The 19,831-nt window shown below is 37.3% G+C and overlaps 1 protein-coding gene and 1 pseudogene across 2 annotated transcripts; one reads left to right on the top strand and one right to left on the bottom strand.

The window, feature by feature from the left end:
- Positions 1–5,089: 5,089 nt before the first annotated feature.
- NXT2 (nuclear transport factor 2 like export factor 2) lies at positions 5,090–11,400 on the bottom strand. 2 transcript variants are annotated; one of them, XM_011374322.2, is made up of 4 exons: positions 11,206–11,400; positions 10,077–10,163; positions 8,374–8,518; positions 5,090–7,500 (listed from the first exon to the last, which is right to left on the bottom strand). In XM_011374322.2, the coding sequence occupies exons 1-4, from the start codon at positions 11,218–11,220 to the stop codon at positions 7,319–7,321; spliced, it is 429 nt and encodes a 142-aa protein (XP_011372624.1). In that variant the 5' UTR covers positions 11,221–11,400; the 3' UTR covers positions 5,090–7,318. The 2 variants fall into 2 exon arrangements, with proteins under 2 accessions (XP_011372624.1, XP_011372623.1); XM_011374321.2 differs by lacking the exon at positions 11,206–11,400 and adding an exon at positions 10,918–11,071.
- Positions 6,326–6,440, top strand: LOC111729070 (annotated as a pseudogene).
- Positions 11,401–19,831: the final 8,431 nt, after the last annotated feature.

Below are 19,831 nucleotides of genomic sequence, written 5' to 3'. Positions count from 1 at the left end.
ATATTTAATGAATGCTTACTGTGAGTCAGGTACCATGCTAAGTATTTTATGTTTTATTTCAGTTAAATTGTTTTGCAACCTGTAGTAATTTCTTTTTTCTATTCATTCATTCATTCATGACCAATTATTTTGGGGTATCTACTCTGTGCTGGTTCTTCCCACTAAATCCATAAAGATGGACTCACTTTCCATGAACCAGAAGTTCCTTATCTCTTTTGCATTAAGTCCTCTTTGAGAAGTTGATAAAAGCTATAGCCTCTGTCCCCAGATAAATACTTATAATGTTTCCTTGGAGATCACACACTACCCTCTTGAAGCTGTAGCAGGTCTATGGACTCCAGACCAGGTTCAGAATCTCTATTCTGGAAAAGTGGTGTGAGGCTACACAAAAGTGAGAGGGGAAGATGGGGCTGGGCCGAAGGCCAGGTCACACAGAAATCTTTGGCAGGCCAGTTTCTGTTTGGAAAGTACTGATAAGTGCCGATTTTGCTGCCAGGATGCTAAGACACCAGCATGCTGAGGTCCCTTAGTGCTATCTGGGCCATATACTTCCATTCCCGAACATTCCCATTCCCATCCTCCGTCTCCCACCTCTGCCTTCCAGGCCTGGATAGCTTAAATGTCTCTTCATCCCCTCTTCAACTCCAACTCTCACAAGGCCAAATGCAAATGGCCAGGACCCCAAGCTTTCTGTCCAAGTGGCTGAGAAGCCTCTCCCACAGCCTAGGTATGGGGCTTTGCAATGAGTTCTAGTCTCTTGTTTTTGTTTTCCTTGCCTGTGGGAGTTATCATGTCAATGGTCAAACAGCCTACCAGGATACCTGCCTGAGAAGCCACCAGACACTCATACTCAACATTTACCAATGTTTCAATTCAGCAAAGGACAGGCAACCAAAAAACCCTGAACCAAAAAACCCTGGGCTGGTTTGTGTTCTCTAGTGAACAGTTACTGAAATGGACTTAGTTAAAGAAATTTATTGGAGGTTAACATCTATGAAAGATAAAGAGGGAAGAAGTAGGGTTGGGCAGGGAAGTCCCCACACATTGATGTATATCTGACACTTGTGAAAGGAAAGAGGGACAAAAGCAGAGTTAGGTTGTGATGTGGATCTGAAAGTCTTGGCCAATATAGGGGAGAACTGTGGAGTGGAGATAGATAGCGCATTTGAGAAGTTCTGCAAGGGATTGAAATGGCTTGGCTTTAACATCCTTGCCATGTTCAGTCATTGGCTAGAGGCTGCAACAGAAGACCATGGCCTTGGATCAAATACTGCAATGGATCCTGCAGGCGCTGCAACTGGAGGCCATTGGCCGTTTTTTATTTTTTGTTTTGTTTTGTTTTTTTTTTTTTTAGGATCAACAGGTTTATTTCATTACAGTTGACATTCAATATTATTTTATATTAGTTTCAGGTATACAGCATAGTGGTTAGACATTTATATAATTTACGAAGTGATCTCCTTGATAGGTCTAGTACTCACCTGGCACTAGACATAATTATTACAATAGTATTGACTATATTCCCCATGCTGTACTTTACATCCCTGTGACTATTTTGTAAGTATGAATTTGTGGAAAGTTCTAGCTTGAAGGGTGAATTGAGCAGTGTCTCTAGCTGCCACAACTAGAGTTTGAGAGTGTTCTCAGTCTACTAACAATTAGGTGAGAGAGTGGCAGTGGAATGAAAGCCATTTATCACAGTCAACAGAAGTCAAAAGAACACATAATCAGTAAGATATGTGGGAGGTTATAAGCTTTGCTAATTTATAGCCCATGATTAATGACATATAATTTACCTTATGCAAGGTATAGTTTGAGGGGCACCAATCACCCTTCTGGTCTTCAAATCAAACTCCTTTAATACCTCACACTCAAAGTGTATATCTGAAAAACTAAGATTAGTGAGCCATTACTTCAAGTTATAGTATTCTTTAAGCTGCTTCCAGACAAAATGCAACAACCCCAAGAGACAAAAGTCAATCACTGCCACAGTGAGCTTATGAGTTACCAAAGTTAACTTGAAAGTGAAGGGTGGGGCCTGAGGGAATGATTTTTAGGGCAAAGAAGTTTGGATTGGATGGGAACTGGGACTTGAGGGATAAATCCAGAGTGCAATTGTGGTGATCTTGGGAAGCATAACAAAATAGGACCCCAGAAGGAAAGGGGTGCATGGAGGAAAGAGACCCCTTAGATCCTAGTTTTGCCACTGGTCTTCTGGACATTTTCGAGTGTATGCATTTTTTAGCTGCAGTTCTTCTAAGGGCTTTCTTAACACTTTCTCTCCCAAAGTGATTATAAATTTCCTATTCAAGGGAGGCTATATTTTCTGGTTTCTCTCTCCCATTACCTCTCCTTTTATTTTCAGTTGTTTGGAAGGCACAATTTCCCCAACTGTCCCACCTCTCCCCCCCAGCTAATTTCCCCTCTGGTCCCTTATCCCAAGCTTGCCTTTTCTCTCCAGAAACATCCAAAGCCAATGAATTATTAGCTCTGAGATTGGGCCTGGGCCACTGAGAATTCTGGTTGTCACAGACGGATAGATGAGCTTATTAGAGAAATCATTCCCAAAGGCTCTTTCAGAAATGACACAAAAGGGTCAGAACAAGGAGCATGTTGGCCACCTCAGGCAGCTCAGGGCTCCAAGGCAGACCATACCACCTATACTTGGTTAAGTATTGCAGTCTCCTCTCACTGATTTTCTGTCTTTGATTAAGAGAATTGAAGTCAATAATGTCCCAGTTCATTTTTTCCTGTTTTAGAAAGACCTTTTGAAAATACATTTGCAAATTGTTATCCTTGCTTCTCTTTAAGGCTGTGAATCTCCATCTAGATGGATCTAATCTCAGACTTTTTGCAGAGCTGGATATGTTTTGTAAAGGCAATGGCAAGGTTTAGAATGAGTATCTGGTTATGGGTGGCAGTCCCTATCAATTGTTTTACCCTAAAAGAAACAGGATTTGGGGAAGAGGGAGAAGCCAATAAGCAAGCCAAAAATATAACCACTGTATTTGTACAGCACTTTGTATTTTTCAAAATATTTTTGCATTTGTTATCTTATTTGATCCTCACGACCATCTGGTGGGGCAGATAAGGCAAATCTCCATCCAACAGTTGAAGAGAGGTCACAAAGCACAGCAGGGACAGAATGGCCTTAGAATACAAGTCTTCTTGGGGTCTGGGAGCAGGATTTACATCTTAGAGATTACCACATCCTTTGTCAAACCAGGGGGGTTGATATGCAGATGTTTGGGGTGTCCAAAGGGAGAGAAAGGAAAAAAACACACATGAAAAAGACCAAAAGATATTTTAACTGGTATCAAATCATGTCAAAAGTGATTCTGCTGAAATGCCTTCTCAATTATCTGCCTTCTCATCTGAAATACAGCAGCCTCCTCCCTGTTTTGACTTTTTTATTGCCACACATCCTGTTCCCAGATTCTGTCTAAAGACTAAACACTTGCTTTATTAACTCTGAACTTCGATTGCAAGGTAAGGAATGGGAGGAAAACAGTACTGCCTTTCATAGCCCTCCACAAATGACATGCCTGAGAGGAAGACGTTTTTTATCATTTCTAAATTGGGCTGACATCAGTGACACATGGCACCACTTTTGGGAAGCCAGTTCTTCCCCCTACTAGAAAGTGAAAATATTATGCTTGTTCCATTTTCCTGTTTTCCAAACTGCTGGTACAATCCATTACGAAGTTGTAAAAACAATTTGGCTGGCTATGACCAGCATTTAAAAAAATATACCAGAAACACAGTGCAAATAGAGCTGACCCCTGAACAACATAGGTCCGAACTTTGTGGGTCCACTTATATGTGGATTTTTTCATCTTGTAAACAGATGATGTAAACTTACAGTATCGATACAGTACAGTACTGTAAATGTATTTTCTCTTCCGTATGGTTTTTTCTCTAGCTCACTTTATTATAAAAACACAGTATAAATACATATACAAAATATGTGTTAACCGGCTATGTTATTGGTAGGGCTTCCAGTTAACAGGCTATTAGTAGTTAGGTTTCGGGGAAGTCAGAAGTTCTATGTGGAATTTCAACTGCATGGGGAAAGTCAACACTTCTAACTCCCACATTGTTCGAAGGTCAGCTGTAGTAAGCATGAGTTTTATTTTGGACATAAAATTATGTTTGTTGTTTTTATGCAACTGTGTACTGGGTTGTGCCATTTTATACTTCTTACAGTGAGTTAGAGCAAAACTTTGGAAAGCCACTTATGTAGAGGATGCATAAACTTCAATCCTGTCTCTAGGCTGTATCCTAAGATTCTCCACTTGACACGTTATTTCAATACTCCTCGACATTTCCCTACTTTTTAGTGCTTCTCTAGGAAGACTGACCTATATAGCCCACTGATAGTCACCGAGAAATCTTTTGTACAGAAAGCTGCATTTGGCAAAAGGCAAATATTAATAGAATACAGCGGAGTTTGGTAGCATTTTGGTGAAATGTTTTTATTGTATAGAGCCAACTGTTAAACACACACACACACACACACAAATACGCCCTACCATTTCTGCCTAAATATGTTACAGTTGTTATGTTAAAGCACATCTATACTTTTCTACCTTATAATAAATGTTATAACAAAAATAAAAAAAAATAAATCCCCCTCTATCAAATTTTCTACCTCACTAATTTCAGGCAAGTCATTCCAACAACATTCCAGATTAAAAGAAATCATACTACCTTCTTGGCTTTTGACTTTTGTTCCTTTCTCAAACACTGCACTTACTCTTTAACCTCATTGTGACTATCTTTTTAAACACACCATACATTAAGTAGTTTTCAAAAACTAGGAAAATGTTATGATTCCTATTCACCAAGGAACATGCAGGCTTAAAAATAGGGTCTGTGGCTCTTCCAGACACGAGCTAGTCATGAAATACCAATAACATGGTGACAGAGTTTGAGTCATGAGTTATTAGTCTCAAAATTATAGCCTTTTGCTTCCACTAATTCTTATGAATTCATACATAAGTTGATTCTTAACCATTTTTATCCACTGTATTTCATCAATCCAAGAGGCCATTGATTATTAAAAAAATCAAAAGACCTTAAAACAAACTTGAAAATCTTATCAAGGCAAATTTTATTTTTTTTCAAGTTACAAAAATATGTGCATGTCAAAAATACAGTCTAGTCCATATAAGAGTAGTTCCAGCCATTTAAAAGTTATAGTTTGGAAAAAGCAATTAATATACAATTCTTAAAACATATAATCCATTAATAGTATATAACCACTCAATTCAGTTATTGCTTATTGTATGCAGCTTTTACTTGAGATTGCTCTTTATAAGGAAAAGGACACAGTTTGGGCACTCTGATTGTTGTTGCTAAAGCTGTGGTTTTAAAAAGCCAATCCACTCAGAATAAGCTCACTTTGAATAAAATATAATGCATACGCTTTGATTAGTACAAGAAGGAGTGCTCTAAATTTCAGTTCTACCCCCTTCTCCTATTTAATTCTATTTTGTTAACATACCAGAAATATTAGTGTAAAGTTTGGGGCAAGAGTAAATGAATTACTGGTTTTTGAATGAAGTGATAAGAAACACTGAGTTGCAATGTAGAAACAAACCTGGCACATCTAGTTTAAAAGCCTTAAAACAATAAATTCAAGAATGGAAAAACGTTTAAAGTTTAACTAAAAACCAAAGCTCTATTTATTTCTCTTTAGACATCGAGACATTCGATGAATCAATTTGTTCTTTTGAAGTTTAGGGGCTTATGGAGATCTGCTGCTATTTTCTTGTTAAAAAAGACAAAGAGCCACAAAACAGGAACATGTTTTAAAACAAACTTGCTCACAATGCCATATGGAAGAACAAATCATAAAATTAAATATTTTATCTTCAATAAAAAATGATAACGCAGTTGATGGTGTGACACACAGGAAACAAGTCACTTACTTTGGGGGTGGATAATATATAGGAGACTTTTGGCCTGAAGTTCACATGGAAGACTTAGAAGTTAAGGGTGTGAGAAAGAGATAGCAATGGCTTTGTTTCCAACTTTCTGTCAGACCTTGCTATAGGGTCAGGTTTATTGCTGACATTTTACCCCCCCATAAGTTCTTGAATATTGAGATATATATTGATAATGAGGTAAACTGGAAAAATCTTTAAAAATCATTTTTAGAACAAAAGTGACACTTGTGACCATTTGGCAATGATATTACCTTAATGACTTAAATCCTAAAAATAGGCTATATTTGGACGTGGTTCCATAGTGTAGCAGTTAGCATGTCTGCTTTACACGCAGAAGGTCCTGGGTTCGTGCCCCAGTGGAGCCATGGTCCATGGTCTATGGCATGCCACCCTGAATAAGCCTGACGTCTGATCTCGGAAGTTAAGCAGGGTCGGGCCTGGATAGTACTTGGATGGGAGACCACCTAGGAAGACCAGGTGCTGTAGGTGTAAATCATAATAATAAAAAAATAAAAATAGGCTATGTTTTTAGAAGGTAGAAAACAAGTACCAAAAGCTTTTCATTTGGCCACTCCACCTAACTTTTGGCCAACCTTGGATTTTTGTATTTCTCACTCCTCATTCTCCCATTAAAGCTATTGGTCCCACAACTATTCATTGCCTAAAGATGTAAACCTGGAGCTGCCAAAAAAAATCTTTTAAAGAAGTTTTGCTTTGAAGTCACTGAATGTATCCAATGTTCATGGATCAACTAAGAATATTTTAGACCTCTCTAGTAGATTCACTTCCTAAGAACACGTCAACATAAAAAACAGTACTTAACAAAAAGACTACTGAATATCTCTACGTGTAATTCTAATTATGTCAGAGTAGTTATGCAGACCTACATTAGTAATGCTTTCATTGGACTGATTTGAAAAACCTTATACTTAAAGTGTATTACCAGTGTTTACTGAAAATAGGTATGTGCTCTAACGCAAAATTAACCTAACAAGAACAAAAACTACTGCACTTTCTCCCAGAGTGGTGTTGTGGTGATATCCCATAGACAGTATTATAAAAGGGCTTCATTTTTGCGATAGGCTGGGCTCACAGTGAGTATATCAGTACAGAGATCACGGGTGTATAACATTACTATTAGAACGTTATTAGTGAAATGTATATAAGGCATGTAAAAAACTATCATTAAAGCTCTTAAGGGCAAGGACCCAAACTGGCAGCTGCTAGAAAAGGTGCTGCTATGAAAACAAATTTTAAAGAAATCAGCATGTACTACTTTATAGTGCTTCCACAATGAAATGAATTAATTCATATAAATTTGTGTTGCTGGAACTAATGGACCAAAGGAGAATGGACTTTTGCCCCCTTTAGCTACTAGCCCAATCTTGAAAACGGAAGCAATCACTTGCAATCTTCCACACAGTATTATTAGGAGTGGACTGAGCAGTCAGCAGGAAGTTCTGATTGAAGAAGTGTTGTCTGTTTCCATCAAACTTCACAGTTCCACTGGTCACAACGAGAACTGTAGTCTGGGCCTGAGTCGCTTGCTCTTCACCCACACACAAAAAAAGAAAAGAGGTTGATTTCTATCTCTAAATAAGCAGATTTTCAGGCTTAAATTGCATTGATTTGAACCTAACACTAAACAAGAGTTTCATAAACTTTCTTTACTTTGATCATGCTCATGAGCATGCACGCCCAAAGCCAGAAAACTAAATAATCATTTCAAAGATTCTAAAATTATTTTCCATCCAGAAAAATGTTGGGTACTCTATAGTTTTAAAATAAAGAGCTTATATTTAGCATAGGATGATTTGGTTCCTGTATATTAATATTTCGTTGGGTTTCTAACAGAACATTTTCATATTTTGCTTAAGCCACTATTCTTTTCAAGAACTATAAAGGAAAAAGAAATCACCCTAAACTACTATTTAAGTACTTAGGGCCCACCTAAGTCAATCTTAAAAACGGCATCGATCTACCTTGAATCTAATTCTGTCTCGCCAAAAGTCATCCTTTCACATAACAGAGAAAGTTTCTTTTTTGAAATTTTAATAAGTTGTAAGGTAATTGGAGATATGGCATAATTTTTCTCTGGAGACATTCAAGGCACAGAAAGCAGCTATTTAGAGAAAATAGGTAACTGCTCCTCTCCATTAAAAAAAATCACACTTCGTCTCGATTTCACACATAACTTTTAATAAGCAATAATCACATAATCCACCAAAACTTACTAGTGAGCCACTGGAGTGAGACAGATCTAAAGACAGACCAAAAGTCTGACAGCTGAATTTTTCATAATATTGGATTTGCTCAGAAAAGTATACTCCTACCACTAAAAGTTGCTTGCTGCTTCTGGTGTTAAAGCTCAGCGCGAACTAAAGGAAAACAAAGGAAGTACCTTGAAAGACCATGATCTTACCATGAACTGGTTGGCAATCTAACATATTGACCTGGAATTCACTAGAAGGTAACACATCAAAAAAGTTAGCTAGGGCTTCCAGGCCTGTAACAACATTTCCATTCCATATTAAAGTGGCCTTGTCCAGATAGAGCCTGGGCAGTGCCTACAAAGAAAGAAAATATAAAAAAGGAAGTATTTTTGTTTCTGGGTAAGCATTTTATAGAAATGAACTGAAAGGTTACAGGTGGTATATAAACATTTTCATTGTTCAACTTCCATCTCTACTCCCCTGCCCTCTTCCACTGGAAGACAACGTGAACAAGGTGTCTCCCTTATAATCTTGGCCTTAAATAGATATTAACCTACTCTTAATAAACTAGGAACTAAATATACTTTTCCATATTTCTCTTTAGCTACAATGAGAAAACTTTACATCCAACCTGGAAGCGAGTTTTAAATTTTTGCTTTCTGTATTAAAAAGAATTAAATGCTCACAAGTATCAGGCACCTGCAGCCCAAAACCAGTTTTAGTCTCCCTCCCTTTTCTAATTCTGAGAACTAACAAAGTTATTAATCAGGCCCTACCTATCACTTCAATCCTAGTATTTATATACATGAGTCATTTAATGTTTGAACCATTTAATGTTATATGTGTCAGGAAGTAGTAGTTCCTTTTACCACTACCACATATTTAGTTCCAAAGAGTCACAAGTACTTGCTAAAGCAGAGTTTTTGATAAGTCAAATAATTTAAGGCTCTAATAAGGCAAAATTCAACAGTTAACTTTTTCGTCACAGGAGTTAGTCACAGAAGCTTAATATGCCACAAGACAGATCATTTGCTAAATTCTAAAATTTGTCTCGGATTAAAAAGCCAACACATATCTTGACTCTGGTAATGAACTATGTTGCCTTTCTTTTTGCTACTTTACTTTGGAAAGCAGCAAGGCACAATAAACACCCATTATCATATCCCTTGCCCCTGTCTCATGTTATCAAACATCAGTACTAGGAACTTCTTTTATCTTCTGCCTTGAAAAAAAGTTTTTTAGAGATAAGAATTTCTGTACCTGCAGCACACAGAAAGTTCTCTAAAATACAGTCCTCTGCTGATAAGAGACCTAGGCAAGACTCAAGCACATACTGAAATTACTTAGAAGATATGGCTCAGGGATAAATCGCAATGAAAAAAAAAACTGATGAAGTGAGAAGTTGCTTTGTTGAAGACTAGAAGTATCCAAGCCATGTGGACTCTGTGAGTGCCAGCTACAGCTGTGAGCTTTAATCAGAAAGTATCTATTAATATGCAATTAAAGGGACAAATCAGGGAATATTCCTTGTAATGGCAGATCCCTTCACTAGTACAAATACTGTTTTAACTAAATTAGTTAAATGATGGGACTGAGAAAATATAACATATTTAAATAAATCCATGTTAGGTCCTATGTTAAGTGCAGTATTTCAATTGAGTCTCACTACCATCTTAAAAATAAAATGAGGTGAAGAGAGGTTAGCAACTTGCCCAAGATCACAGAGATACATACACACAAAGCTGGTATGTGACTCCAGAGCCCACACTTCCATAATACCTTACTAGCCCTTCCTTAAGCAATGCACTTTTAAAGAACAAGTCCACAGTTAGCACTTATGCAAGTCAGATGAATGGCTGGCTTAAAAAAAAACTGGTATTTAATAAAGAGTAGTAGAGTCTATAACACTCACCCGTCTTCTTTTGTCCATTGTCTCATAGTAAATATTGACAAATTCTTCAGCAGCTCTACATGCCTGATCTACATAAGTTTTAAAATCCTACAAGAAAAATTTCAGAAGTGTGCATTATCACCCCTCCGACCCCTCAAAAACACAAAACCAGCAACAGAGCTAATGGTTTATTTCAAACACTTCATAGCTCCATACGCAGTTCACATTCTTCCATATAAATTTGGACATGTTAAAGGTTAGAGCTCAAAAGTTTCCATTTCTAAAAATTTTCACTATTTTTAGGTACACATGTTTAGGACATACTCATCCCTTGTTAGTGAATTTGATTTTTTTTCTCACTTCTAATATAAATTTGTAATCTTTCCTTGGCAACTGGTACTTCAAGTACTTTAGGCTTTCAATATTTTACAAAATATTCACTTTAAAAAATGCTGCACCTTAAAAAAAACGGGGGTGAAGGATTTGCCATTGAATAAGTTAGGAAAGCGTTGAGTTCTCTTTTCAAGCGATAAATTATGGCCAAAAGCAAAAGTTGTTGAATGAAAGAAAAAAAAAAAAGAATAAGAATAAAGTTCAATGAACTACTTGAAAAACTCGGTACTTAGAAAACTTTCACACACCACATAAAAATTCACCGGCGTTTGTAAAGAATTGTAAAACTGAAGAAAAGAAACGCTGTTGGAGTTTTCTCCTTCAGGAAGATTAAGAATCTTCTTCCCCATCTATTTACCGAGTCCAGCCTATTAATCGAATTAAGAACCCATTTCATTTCTTTTTTAGGTAACCAAAAGTTAGAGGAAGATGATAAAGAAAAGGAGACTGCAAGTCATAAACAACAGACCGCAATATTCCCGCCTTTCGCTAGTTCCCAGTTCACGGTCCTTTCCATCACCGAAGAAGATCTGCACGGCTGCTGCGGGTCGCGCGTTGGGTGGGAGTTGGGGGTCGGGAGGGTAGGCATGGAGGGGGTCTGCAGAGAGCGGGCCCCGCCCCAGAGCCCGGCGAGCCAGGCCCTGATTCGCCACTTAACCACGTGATCTGCAGCCAGGCCCCCCGCATCCCTCCCCTCAGCCGCTAGAGCCAGGGCGCCCGAGCGCCCAGGCGCCCGCCGCGCAGTCCCGGCACTCACCACAGCCATGGCCATCTGGGAAGCCGATGTAGTCAGTTCTGACAGTGGCGGCGTCTCTACGTACTCACGTGTCCGGCTCCTGCCGCTGTGGGAGGACCAAATATTTAGGATGGCAGCGAAACCCGCCAAACACACGGAATTCTCTACCCGCCCATTCTCTCCCGGAAGTAGCTTGGTCCGTTGTTTAAAGGATCCCTATGTTTCAACCTTAAGTCGCTTCCCTTCAGTTCCGACCATCCCCTCCCCTCCGCTTTATATATGCACTTGTTTGGTATTTGTTTACTTAGTTTGGAGGAAAAAAATTACTTTGCTTTTGCTTAGATATTCAAAGTATCCACACTTTTCCTACCACGCACCCTCGGACAAGCAAAAAAAAAGAATCTGTCTAAAAGATCCAGTGGGGAGACTTCTTTGCTTTTAAAGGCGGGGCCAAGGCAAGCTGAAGACCAATGAGAAACGCGACAAAAGACCCACCTGCTCGGCAGGCTATTGGAAAAAAGGGTGGAGCTTGGAAAAGGGTGCGCCACCATACTGCGCATGACTGAGAGAGAACAGTTTAGAGTTCTGGAACATTCTGGAAAATCGATCCTCAGTGAAATAAACCCCCATATCTCAGTAGTATATTTAAGATTATTCACTATTTGATTTCGCACTATTCTGTGGAAACGGCTCATCCAGTTCCTCCATTCTTATGGACCTAAAACGAAAATTAGACTAGAGCGACATTCTAACAATAGCTAGTCTTTTACAGAGTGATGACAACGAGCAAGGTACTTTTCTAAGCACTAACCCATATTAACTTATTACTTGCAATAAAGCTAAGAGGTAATCATCTCCATTTTATAGTTAAGACAGAGTGACAAATAACCTGTTAAGGTCATAAACTAGTTGCGATTCAAGCTGAAGCAATTTAACTACCCCTGCAATCTGACTTAACTCCCCAGCACCCTTTAAAACCGCTCACCCCAAAGCCACCAACTTCCGGAAGTTCAAATCAATTACACATCTTTACAGTCTTACCATGCGTAGCTGGTTTCCCGCTCCTGAAAAAATGGTCACTCCTTCCTTGGTACGGTCCTCTATCTCCCTGAAACCAGTCTCATACGTTCAATCTTTTTTTACCCCCTGGCTCTCGTCCTTTGCCCTAGCTCTAACTACAGCTATTTCTCCGCGTACTACGTACTACGTCTCTCCTCGACTCGCGTCTTAGTGGCACCACTTCCGGGGGTGTCTCCCATTTAAAACCTTCCCACGTGGTCTCGATTGTTACTTGTATGCTAATGAATCTCAGTCCCACAAACTCCAGCCTCACCGCTTTTCTGAGCTCCAATTCCGCACATCGACTTTTGTGAAATATGAACACCAGAGTGCACTACAGCCTTCTCAAACTCATAGAGTCCAAAATTTAAACTTGTTACCTCTGCACTAACAATCCTCTGTATTCTTTCAGTCATCTGTGCTTGAATTCTTGGAATCTTTTTTTTACTTGGTTCCTATCATCATGATTCATTCATTCAGCAAATATTTATGAAGTGCATGTTATGGGCCAGGAACTGTACAAGGTTCTGGATATAGGCTGGTGAACAGAATAGATGTGATCCAGACATTCATGAAGCTCACAATATAATGGGTCTGCTAGACAATAAAAACATTAATGAATTACAGAGGTGTTCCAAGTAACTTGCCCAATTCTACCCATTTTTTAAAGCAATCTCTCTCTCTCTGTTTCTGTCTTTCTCCTCTCTGCACAAACTTTGACTTCGATCTCTCTACTCTCATTTTTCCAAAATTTTACTAATCTTTAAAGACCTATCTTGGTCTGGTCTCAGTTACCTTTCCAGACCTCTCACCCCCTTATTCATCAAAACTGGCAAAGTTAACTACTACTGTTTGCCAAAAGTGACTCATGCTTACTGCATTATAGGTGATTACTTTTCTTGATCGAGAGCTTAGAATGTGTCTGTTGTTTATTATGATTTAATTCAATCCTCTCAACCCCTGGAAAGGGAGATATTATCATCTAGATTTTTAAGAATTTAAACAGAAGTTCAAAGACGTTAAGTAAGTTGGCCAAGTTGACACAGCTAGTGGAGCTGTGATTTCAACCCATAGCTTTTAGGCACTCTACTATTGATGCATTTGTTTATACTATGCTTATTTTGGAATGTTTGTTCCCTCCATTTATACTTGCCCATTCAAGGTCAAGGGCAGGTAACTCTTCTTCTGTGAGGCCTTCCCTCATTTTATGTCCCCCAAAACCTAGAGAATAGGACTTGTCCTGTGGCTATGAGTGACTTTTGGGGTGGGGCAATAATGCTGGGGACTAGAAGAGTATTAAGAGTACTGAAAAGGGACAGTTGAGCTGGAGGTGAAGGAAAGCTTCAGAATTTTGCACTGAATGTTTGCACAAAATTTTGTGCACTTTATTGATGTGAGACTAGGGTGGAAGGCTGGTTAAACTGATAATATAGAAAACAATGATGGGCTCTGATTGCTCAGAGCAGTAAATTTGAACCTTATGAAAACTATGTCTGGCGAGACAAATGGGAACCAGATGAATAAGACACAAAATTGCTTTTTAGTGGATAACTGCACCACACGCGCAAAAAGTAGAGAGAGTGAATAGGAAGTGTGTGAAAAGGTTTTTCTTATAACACAGAATGGCATACTGGTTTAGCACATTGTTGTTGACACCAGTCTAGGTTTAAATCTTTGCCATGCCACTGAGTAGCTCTGTGATCTTGGCCAAATTACCTAAACATTCCATGTCTCAGTCCTTCAATCTATAAAATGGAAATAATATTAATACAGATCTCATAACACTGATGTAAGAATTAAATGAGTCAATACCTAGCATAACATTTTTGCTTCAGAAATATTATTTTCATACCCACGGCAGATGAAATTATGCAGCCACCTATTTGAGAGTATAAAATTAGGACAGATAAGATAAACTTTGATGTATTGAAAGGCATCAATACAGTTCAGGAGAGAGTTGGGGGCCCTGGGATAGAAGACTGTAGGAGCAATAAGTTCGGTTGATTAAGATTGCTTGTGGCTGTGCTGTGCAGCCATCTCTCTTCGTCAAGTATAGACCTAACAGAATTAAACTTTGGAGTTACCAAACTGAAGATCCCTGTCTGAATCTTCACCTTTGATAAGGACGATTCTGTAACAATCAGGGAAGTGATCTGAACCATCAGTTCCTTCTGCTTAGGTCTCTAATTGACAACAAGCCTTGTCACATTGTCTCATGCTCCACTAAGTTAGCCAGGTGCCTCTGGCCTGTTCACATTAGATAGCGCTTTTGAAAACAGGTTTATTGAGATACAACTCATATACCATACAATTCACCCATTTAAGGTGTGCAATTCAGTAGGTTTTAGTGTAGTCACAGAGTTATGCAAGCATGACCAAGAAATTTGAGAAAATTTCAATGCCTTAAAAAGAAATCTCTTTCTCATTAAGGGTCAGTTTCCATTTCTTCTTCATCCCAGCTCCTGGCACCACCAACATATTTCCTAATTCTATAGATTTGCTTATTCTGAGCATATCATATAAATAAAAACATATAATATGTGGTTCTTTGTGTCTTGGCATAATGTTTTCAAAGTTGTGACATGCATTAAACTCCATTCTTTTTTTAAAAAAAATATATTAGTTTCAGGTATACAGTACAATGGTTAGACATTTATATAATTTATAAAGTGATCCCCCTGATCACTCCAACACCCATGTGGCACTACCTATAGCCATTATAATAATATTGACTATATTCCCTATGCTGTACTGTATATTCCCATGACTGATTCATAACTGCTCATTTGTACTTATTCATCACTTCACCTTTTTCATCCAGCATCCGATCCTCCTTCCATCTGGCAATCACTAATTTATTCTCTGTATATGTGAGTGTTTTTGTTTAGTTTGTCCATTTCTATTTTTTTAAGATACATCCTGTTTTTTTTTTTTATGGTGACATTGGTTAACAAAATCCAATAAGTGTCAGCTGTACACTTTAACAGTAAGGTATATATATATATATATTTACACTGTGTGTTCACTTCCCATAGTTAGATTTCTTTCACCACACATTTGACCTCCTTTACCCTGTCAACCTCCCCCATGACCCTCCCCTTACCCTCTGTTAACCACTAGTCTATCGTTCATGACCAGAGTCTCTGCTTATTTGTCTTCATCATTTGTTACTTTTAGGCTTATATCCCACATATAAGTGATATCATGTGGTTTTCGACTTTTTCTGTCTGTCTTATTTCACTTAGCATGATTATCTCGAGGTCCATCCATGTTGTCGCAAATGGCAGTATTACATATTTTCTTATGGCTGAGTAATATTCCATTGTATATATATACAACCTCTTCTTTATCCAATCTATCGTAGGACACTTCAGTTGCTTCCATGTCCTGGCCACTGTGAATAATGCTGCTATGAATATCGGGGTGCAAATATCTTTTCAGATATGGATTTTCAAGGCTTTGGGATTAAATACCCAGTAGAGGGATTGCTGGATCATATGGTAGATTGATTCTTAGTTTATTAAGGATGCTTCATACTGTTTTCCATAGTGGTTGTACCAATTTGCAGTCCCACCAGCAGTGTATGAGGGTTTCTTTTCCTCCACATCCTCTTCAACATTTGTTATTACTTGTCCTGTTGATTATAGCTATTCTAACAAGTGTGATATGGTATCTCATTATAGTTTTGATTGGCATTTCCCTAATAGCTAGTGATGTTGAGCATCTTTTCATATATTTGTTGGCCATTTGTATGTCTTTTAGAGAAAAATGTCTGTTCAGGTCTGTGCCCATTTTTTGACGGGATCCTTTGTTTTGTTGTTGTTGTTATTGAGTTGTATGAGTTCTTTGTATATTTTGAATATTAGGCCTTTATTGGAGGCATAGATTGCAAATGTTTTTTCTTATTTGGATGGTTGTCACTTTACCGTGTTGACATTTTCTTTTGCTGAGAAGAAGCTTCTTAGTTCGATGTAGTAACATTCATTTAATTTAGCTTTTACTTCCTCTGCCTTTAAGGTTAAATTCATAAAATCCTCTTTAAATCCAAGTTCCTTCAGTTTAGTTCCTATGTTCTCTTCTATGCATTTTATTGTTTCAGGTCTTATATTCAGGTATGTAATCCATTTTGAATTAATTTTGGTGTGTGGTGATAGACAACAGTCTAGTTTCATTGTTTTGCAGCTGGCTTTCCAGTTTTCCCGGCACCATTTATTGAAGAGGCATTCCTTTCTCCACTGTATGTTTTTGGCTTTTTTGTCAAAAATTATTTGCCCATATAAATGTGGGTTTAATTCTGGACTCTCAATTCTGTTGACTGGTCCATGTGTCTGCTTTTCTGCCAATATCCTGCCGTTTTGATTACTGTCACTTTGCAGTCACAGAGTGATGTCTCCAGCCTCATTCTTTTTTCTCAGGATGGATTTTGAAATTAGGGATCTTTTGTGCTTCCATACAAAGCTGATGATTTTTTGTTCTATTTCTTTAAAAAATGCTGTTGGGATTTTGATGGGGATTGCATTAAATCTGTATAATGCTTTAGGTAATATAGTCATTTTAACTATGTCGATTCTTCCAATCCAAGAACACAGAATATCTTTCCATTTCTTTATATCTTCTTTGATTTCTTTTAATAGGGTCTTGTAGTTTTCATTATATAGGTCCTTCACATGCTTTGTTAAATTTTTTATTAGATATTTCATTCTTTTTGGTGCAATTGCAAAAAGAAATATTTTTTCCACTTCTTTGCCGACACTTTATTATTACAGTATAGGAATGCTATGAATTTTCGAATGTTGATTTTGTATCCAGAAACTTTACTGTATTTGCTTATTGTTTCTACTAGTGTTCTTGAGGAGTCTTTAGGTTTTTCTGTATAGAGAATCATGTCATCCAGAAATAGTGACAGTTTGAATTCTTTATTTCCTACTTGGATGCCTTTTATATCTTTCCCTTGTCTGATTGCACTTGCTAGGACCTTCAATGTTATACTAAATAACAGAGGTAATATTGGATAGCCTTGCTTTGATCCTGATTTTAGAGAGAAGGTTTTTAGTCTTTCACCATTAAGTATAATGTTGGCTGAGGTTTTGTCAAATATGGCCTTTATTATATTAAGCTTCTTTTCTTCTATACTGACTTCGTTAAGTGTTTTGATCATAAGTGGATGCTGTATCTTGTTGAAGGCTTTTTCTGCATCTATTGATATGATCATATGATTCTTATTTTTTAACTTGTTTATGTGGTGTATCACGTTAGTCAATTTAAATATGTGAAACCATATTTGTGCCTCTGGGATGATGCCCACTTGATTGTGGTGTATAATATTTTTAATATGTTGCTGTATTCGGTTTGCTAGTATCTTATTTAGGATTTTTTTTTTATCTGTGTTCATGAGAGATATCGGTCTGTCGTTTTCTTTTTTTGTGTTATTTTTACCAGGTTTTGGTATCAGGGTAATGTTGACCTCATAAAATGAGTTGGGAAGTATTGCCTCCTCTTCTATTCTTTGGAAGAGTTTGAGAAGAATAGGTATTAAATCTTCCTTGAATGTTTGATAGAATTCACTGGTGTAGCCACCTGGTCCTGGACTTTTACTTTTTGGTAGGTTTTTGAGGATTGTTTCAATTTTCATATTGCTGATTGGTCTATTTATATTTTCCAGTTCTTCTTAGTTCAGTCTAGGAAGGCTGTATTTTTCTAAGTACTGGTCCATTTCTTCTAGGTTATTAAATTTGGTATTATATACTTTTTCATAATATTCTTGTAAAATCCTTTGTATTTCTTGTGTTTGTCTTAATTTCCACTCTTTCATCCCTGATTTTGTTTATTTCTGATTTTGTCCTTTTTCTTTAGAGAGTCTAGCCAGGGATTTGTCAATTTTATTAACCTTCTCAAAGAACTAGCTCTTTGTTACATTCTTTTTTTTTAACTTTTCTTTGTTTTGTTTTCAATTTCATTTATTTCTGCTTTAATTTTGATTATTTTCTTCTGCTACTTCAGGGATCATTTGTTATTCCTTTTATATTTTTTTTAAGATGAAGCGTGAGGTTGTTTATATGGGCTCGTTCTAGTTTTCAGAGATAGGCTTGTAATGATATGAACTTTCCTCTTATAACTTCTTTTGCCATGTCCTCAAAATTTCGATATGTTGTACTATCATTATCATTCATTTCTATTTATCTCTTGATCACTTTTTATTTCTTTTCTGACCCAGTTATTCTGCAGTCGTATGTTGTTTAATCTCAATGTATTTGTGTTAATTCCTGCTTTCTTTTCTCAATTGATTTCTAGTTTCAAAGTATTATGATAAGAAAATATGGTTGCTATGATTTCAACCTTCTTATATTTGTTGAGGCTATCTCTGTGTCCCAGTATGTGGTCGGTCCTTGAGAAGGATCCATATGCACTAGAGAATGTATAAGCAGCTGTTTTGGGATGAAAGGCTTTGTAAATGTCAATTATGTCCCGCTGGTGTACTGTGTCTTTTCAGGATGTTTTTTCCTTATTGATTTTCTATTTGGACGGTCTGTTCATATCTGACAGTGGGTATTGAGGTCCCCAACTATGATAATGTTTTGTTCTGTTTCTCCTTTTAGTTCTGTTAGTAATTGCTTTACACATTTCAGGGCTCCATGATTGGAAGCATAGATATTAATAAGTATTATGTCTTCTTGATGCATGATTCCCTTTATCATTATGAAGTGTCCCTTTTATTTTGAAGTCCATTTCGTCCAATATTGGTACCACTACTCATGCTTTTCTCTGAATGCTATTTGCTTGAAATATCATATTCCACTCTTTCACTTTGAGTCTATAATTGTTTTTGGAACTGATAGGTGTCTCCTGGAGGCAGCATATGGTTGGGTTTTGTTTTTTTTATCGAATCTGCAACTCTGTGCCTTTTTATAGGTGAATTCAATCCATTTACATTCAGGGTCATTGTTGAAATATGAGGTCTTCTTATAGCCATTGTATGTTTTGCATTCTGGTACCTTGGTATTTCCATTACTTCCTTGTCCTTGTGTTACTGTTTTCTTTATTTTGGTTGATTTTGTGGGTTTTCCCTCTGGTCCTTCTTGTTTTATTTTATATACTTCAGTTCTGAATGTTTGGCGTGTTGTTAGCATTACGAATATGTAAAAGATAGTTATATATTTAAAGTCGTTCATGATTAAATATCTACAAAAAAAATAAAAAAGCATTATTAAGGCTTTATATAAAGCAGGGATCCAAGAAGCTTAGACGCCACCTACTGGAAGCCAAACGAAAAGCACCTAATTTACAGCAGGCTAAAGAGAGACTTTATATAATAAATCTTCTTTCTGGAAAAAAAGCAGAACACATTTCCATTAATGCCCAGGTGGAGAAATAGTCCAATAAACACCTTGAACAACCTAGGGGACAAAACATCTCAGAAAGAAAGAGAAAAATCTCCAGAAAATAAGCTTACAGACATAGAAATATGCAACTTAAATGACAGAATTCAGGGCAGTACTTCTGAAAAAAGGCAGTGAGTTCTGAAACGAGTCATATCACCAATTGCAAGAATTGAAAAAACAGCTAGATGAGCAGAATGAGTTCCTTAGCA

This window comes from Pteropus vampyrus, unplaced genomic scaffold (genome assembly GCF_000151845.1).
Source record: "Pteropus vampyrus isolate Shadow unplaced genomic scaffold, Pvam_2.0 Scaffold244, whole genome shotgun sequence".
Taxonomy (NCBI): Eukaryota; Metazoa; Chordata; class Mammalia; order Chiroptera; family Pteropodidae; genus Pteropus; species Pteropus vampyrus.
Note: the sequence above shows the minus strand (reverse complement) of the source record. Positions and strands in the feature narration are given on the sequence as shown.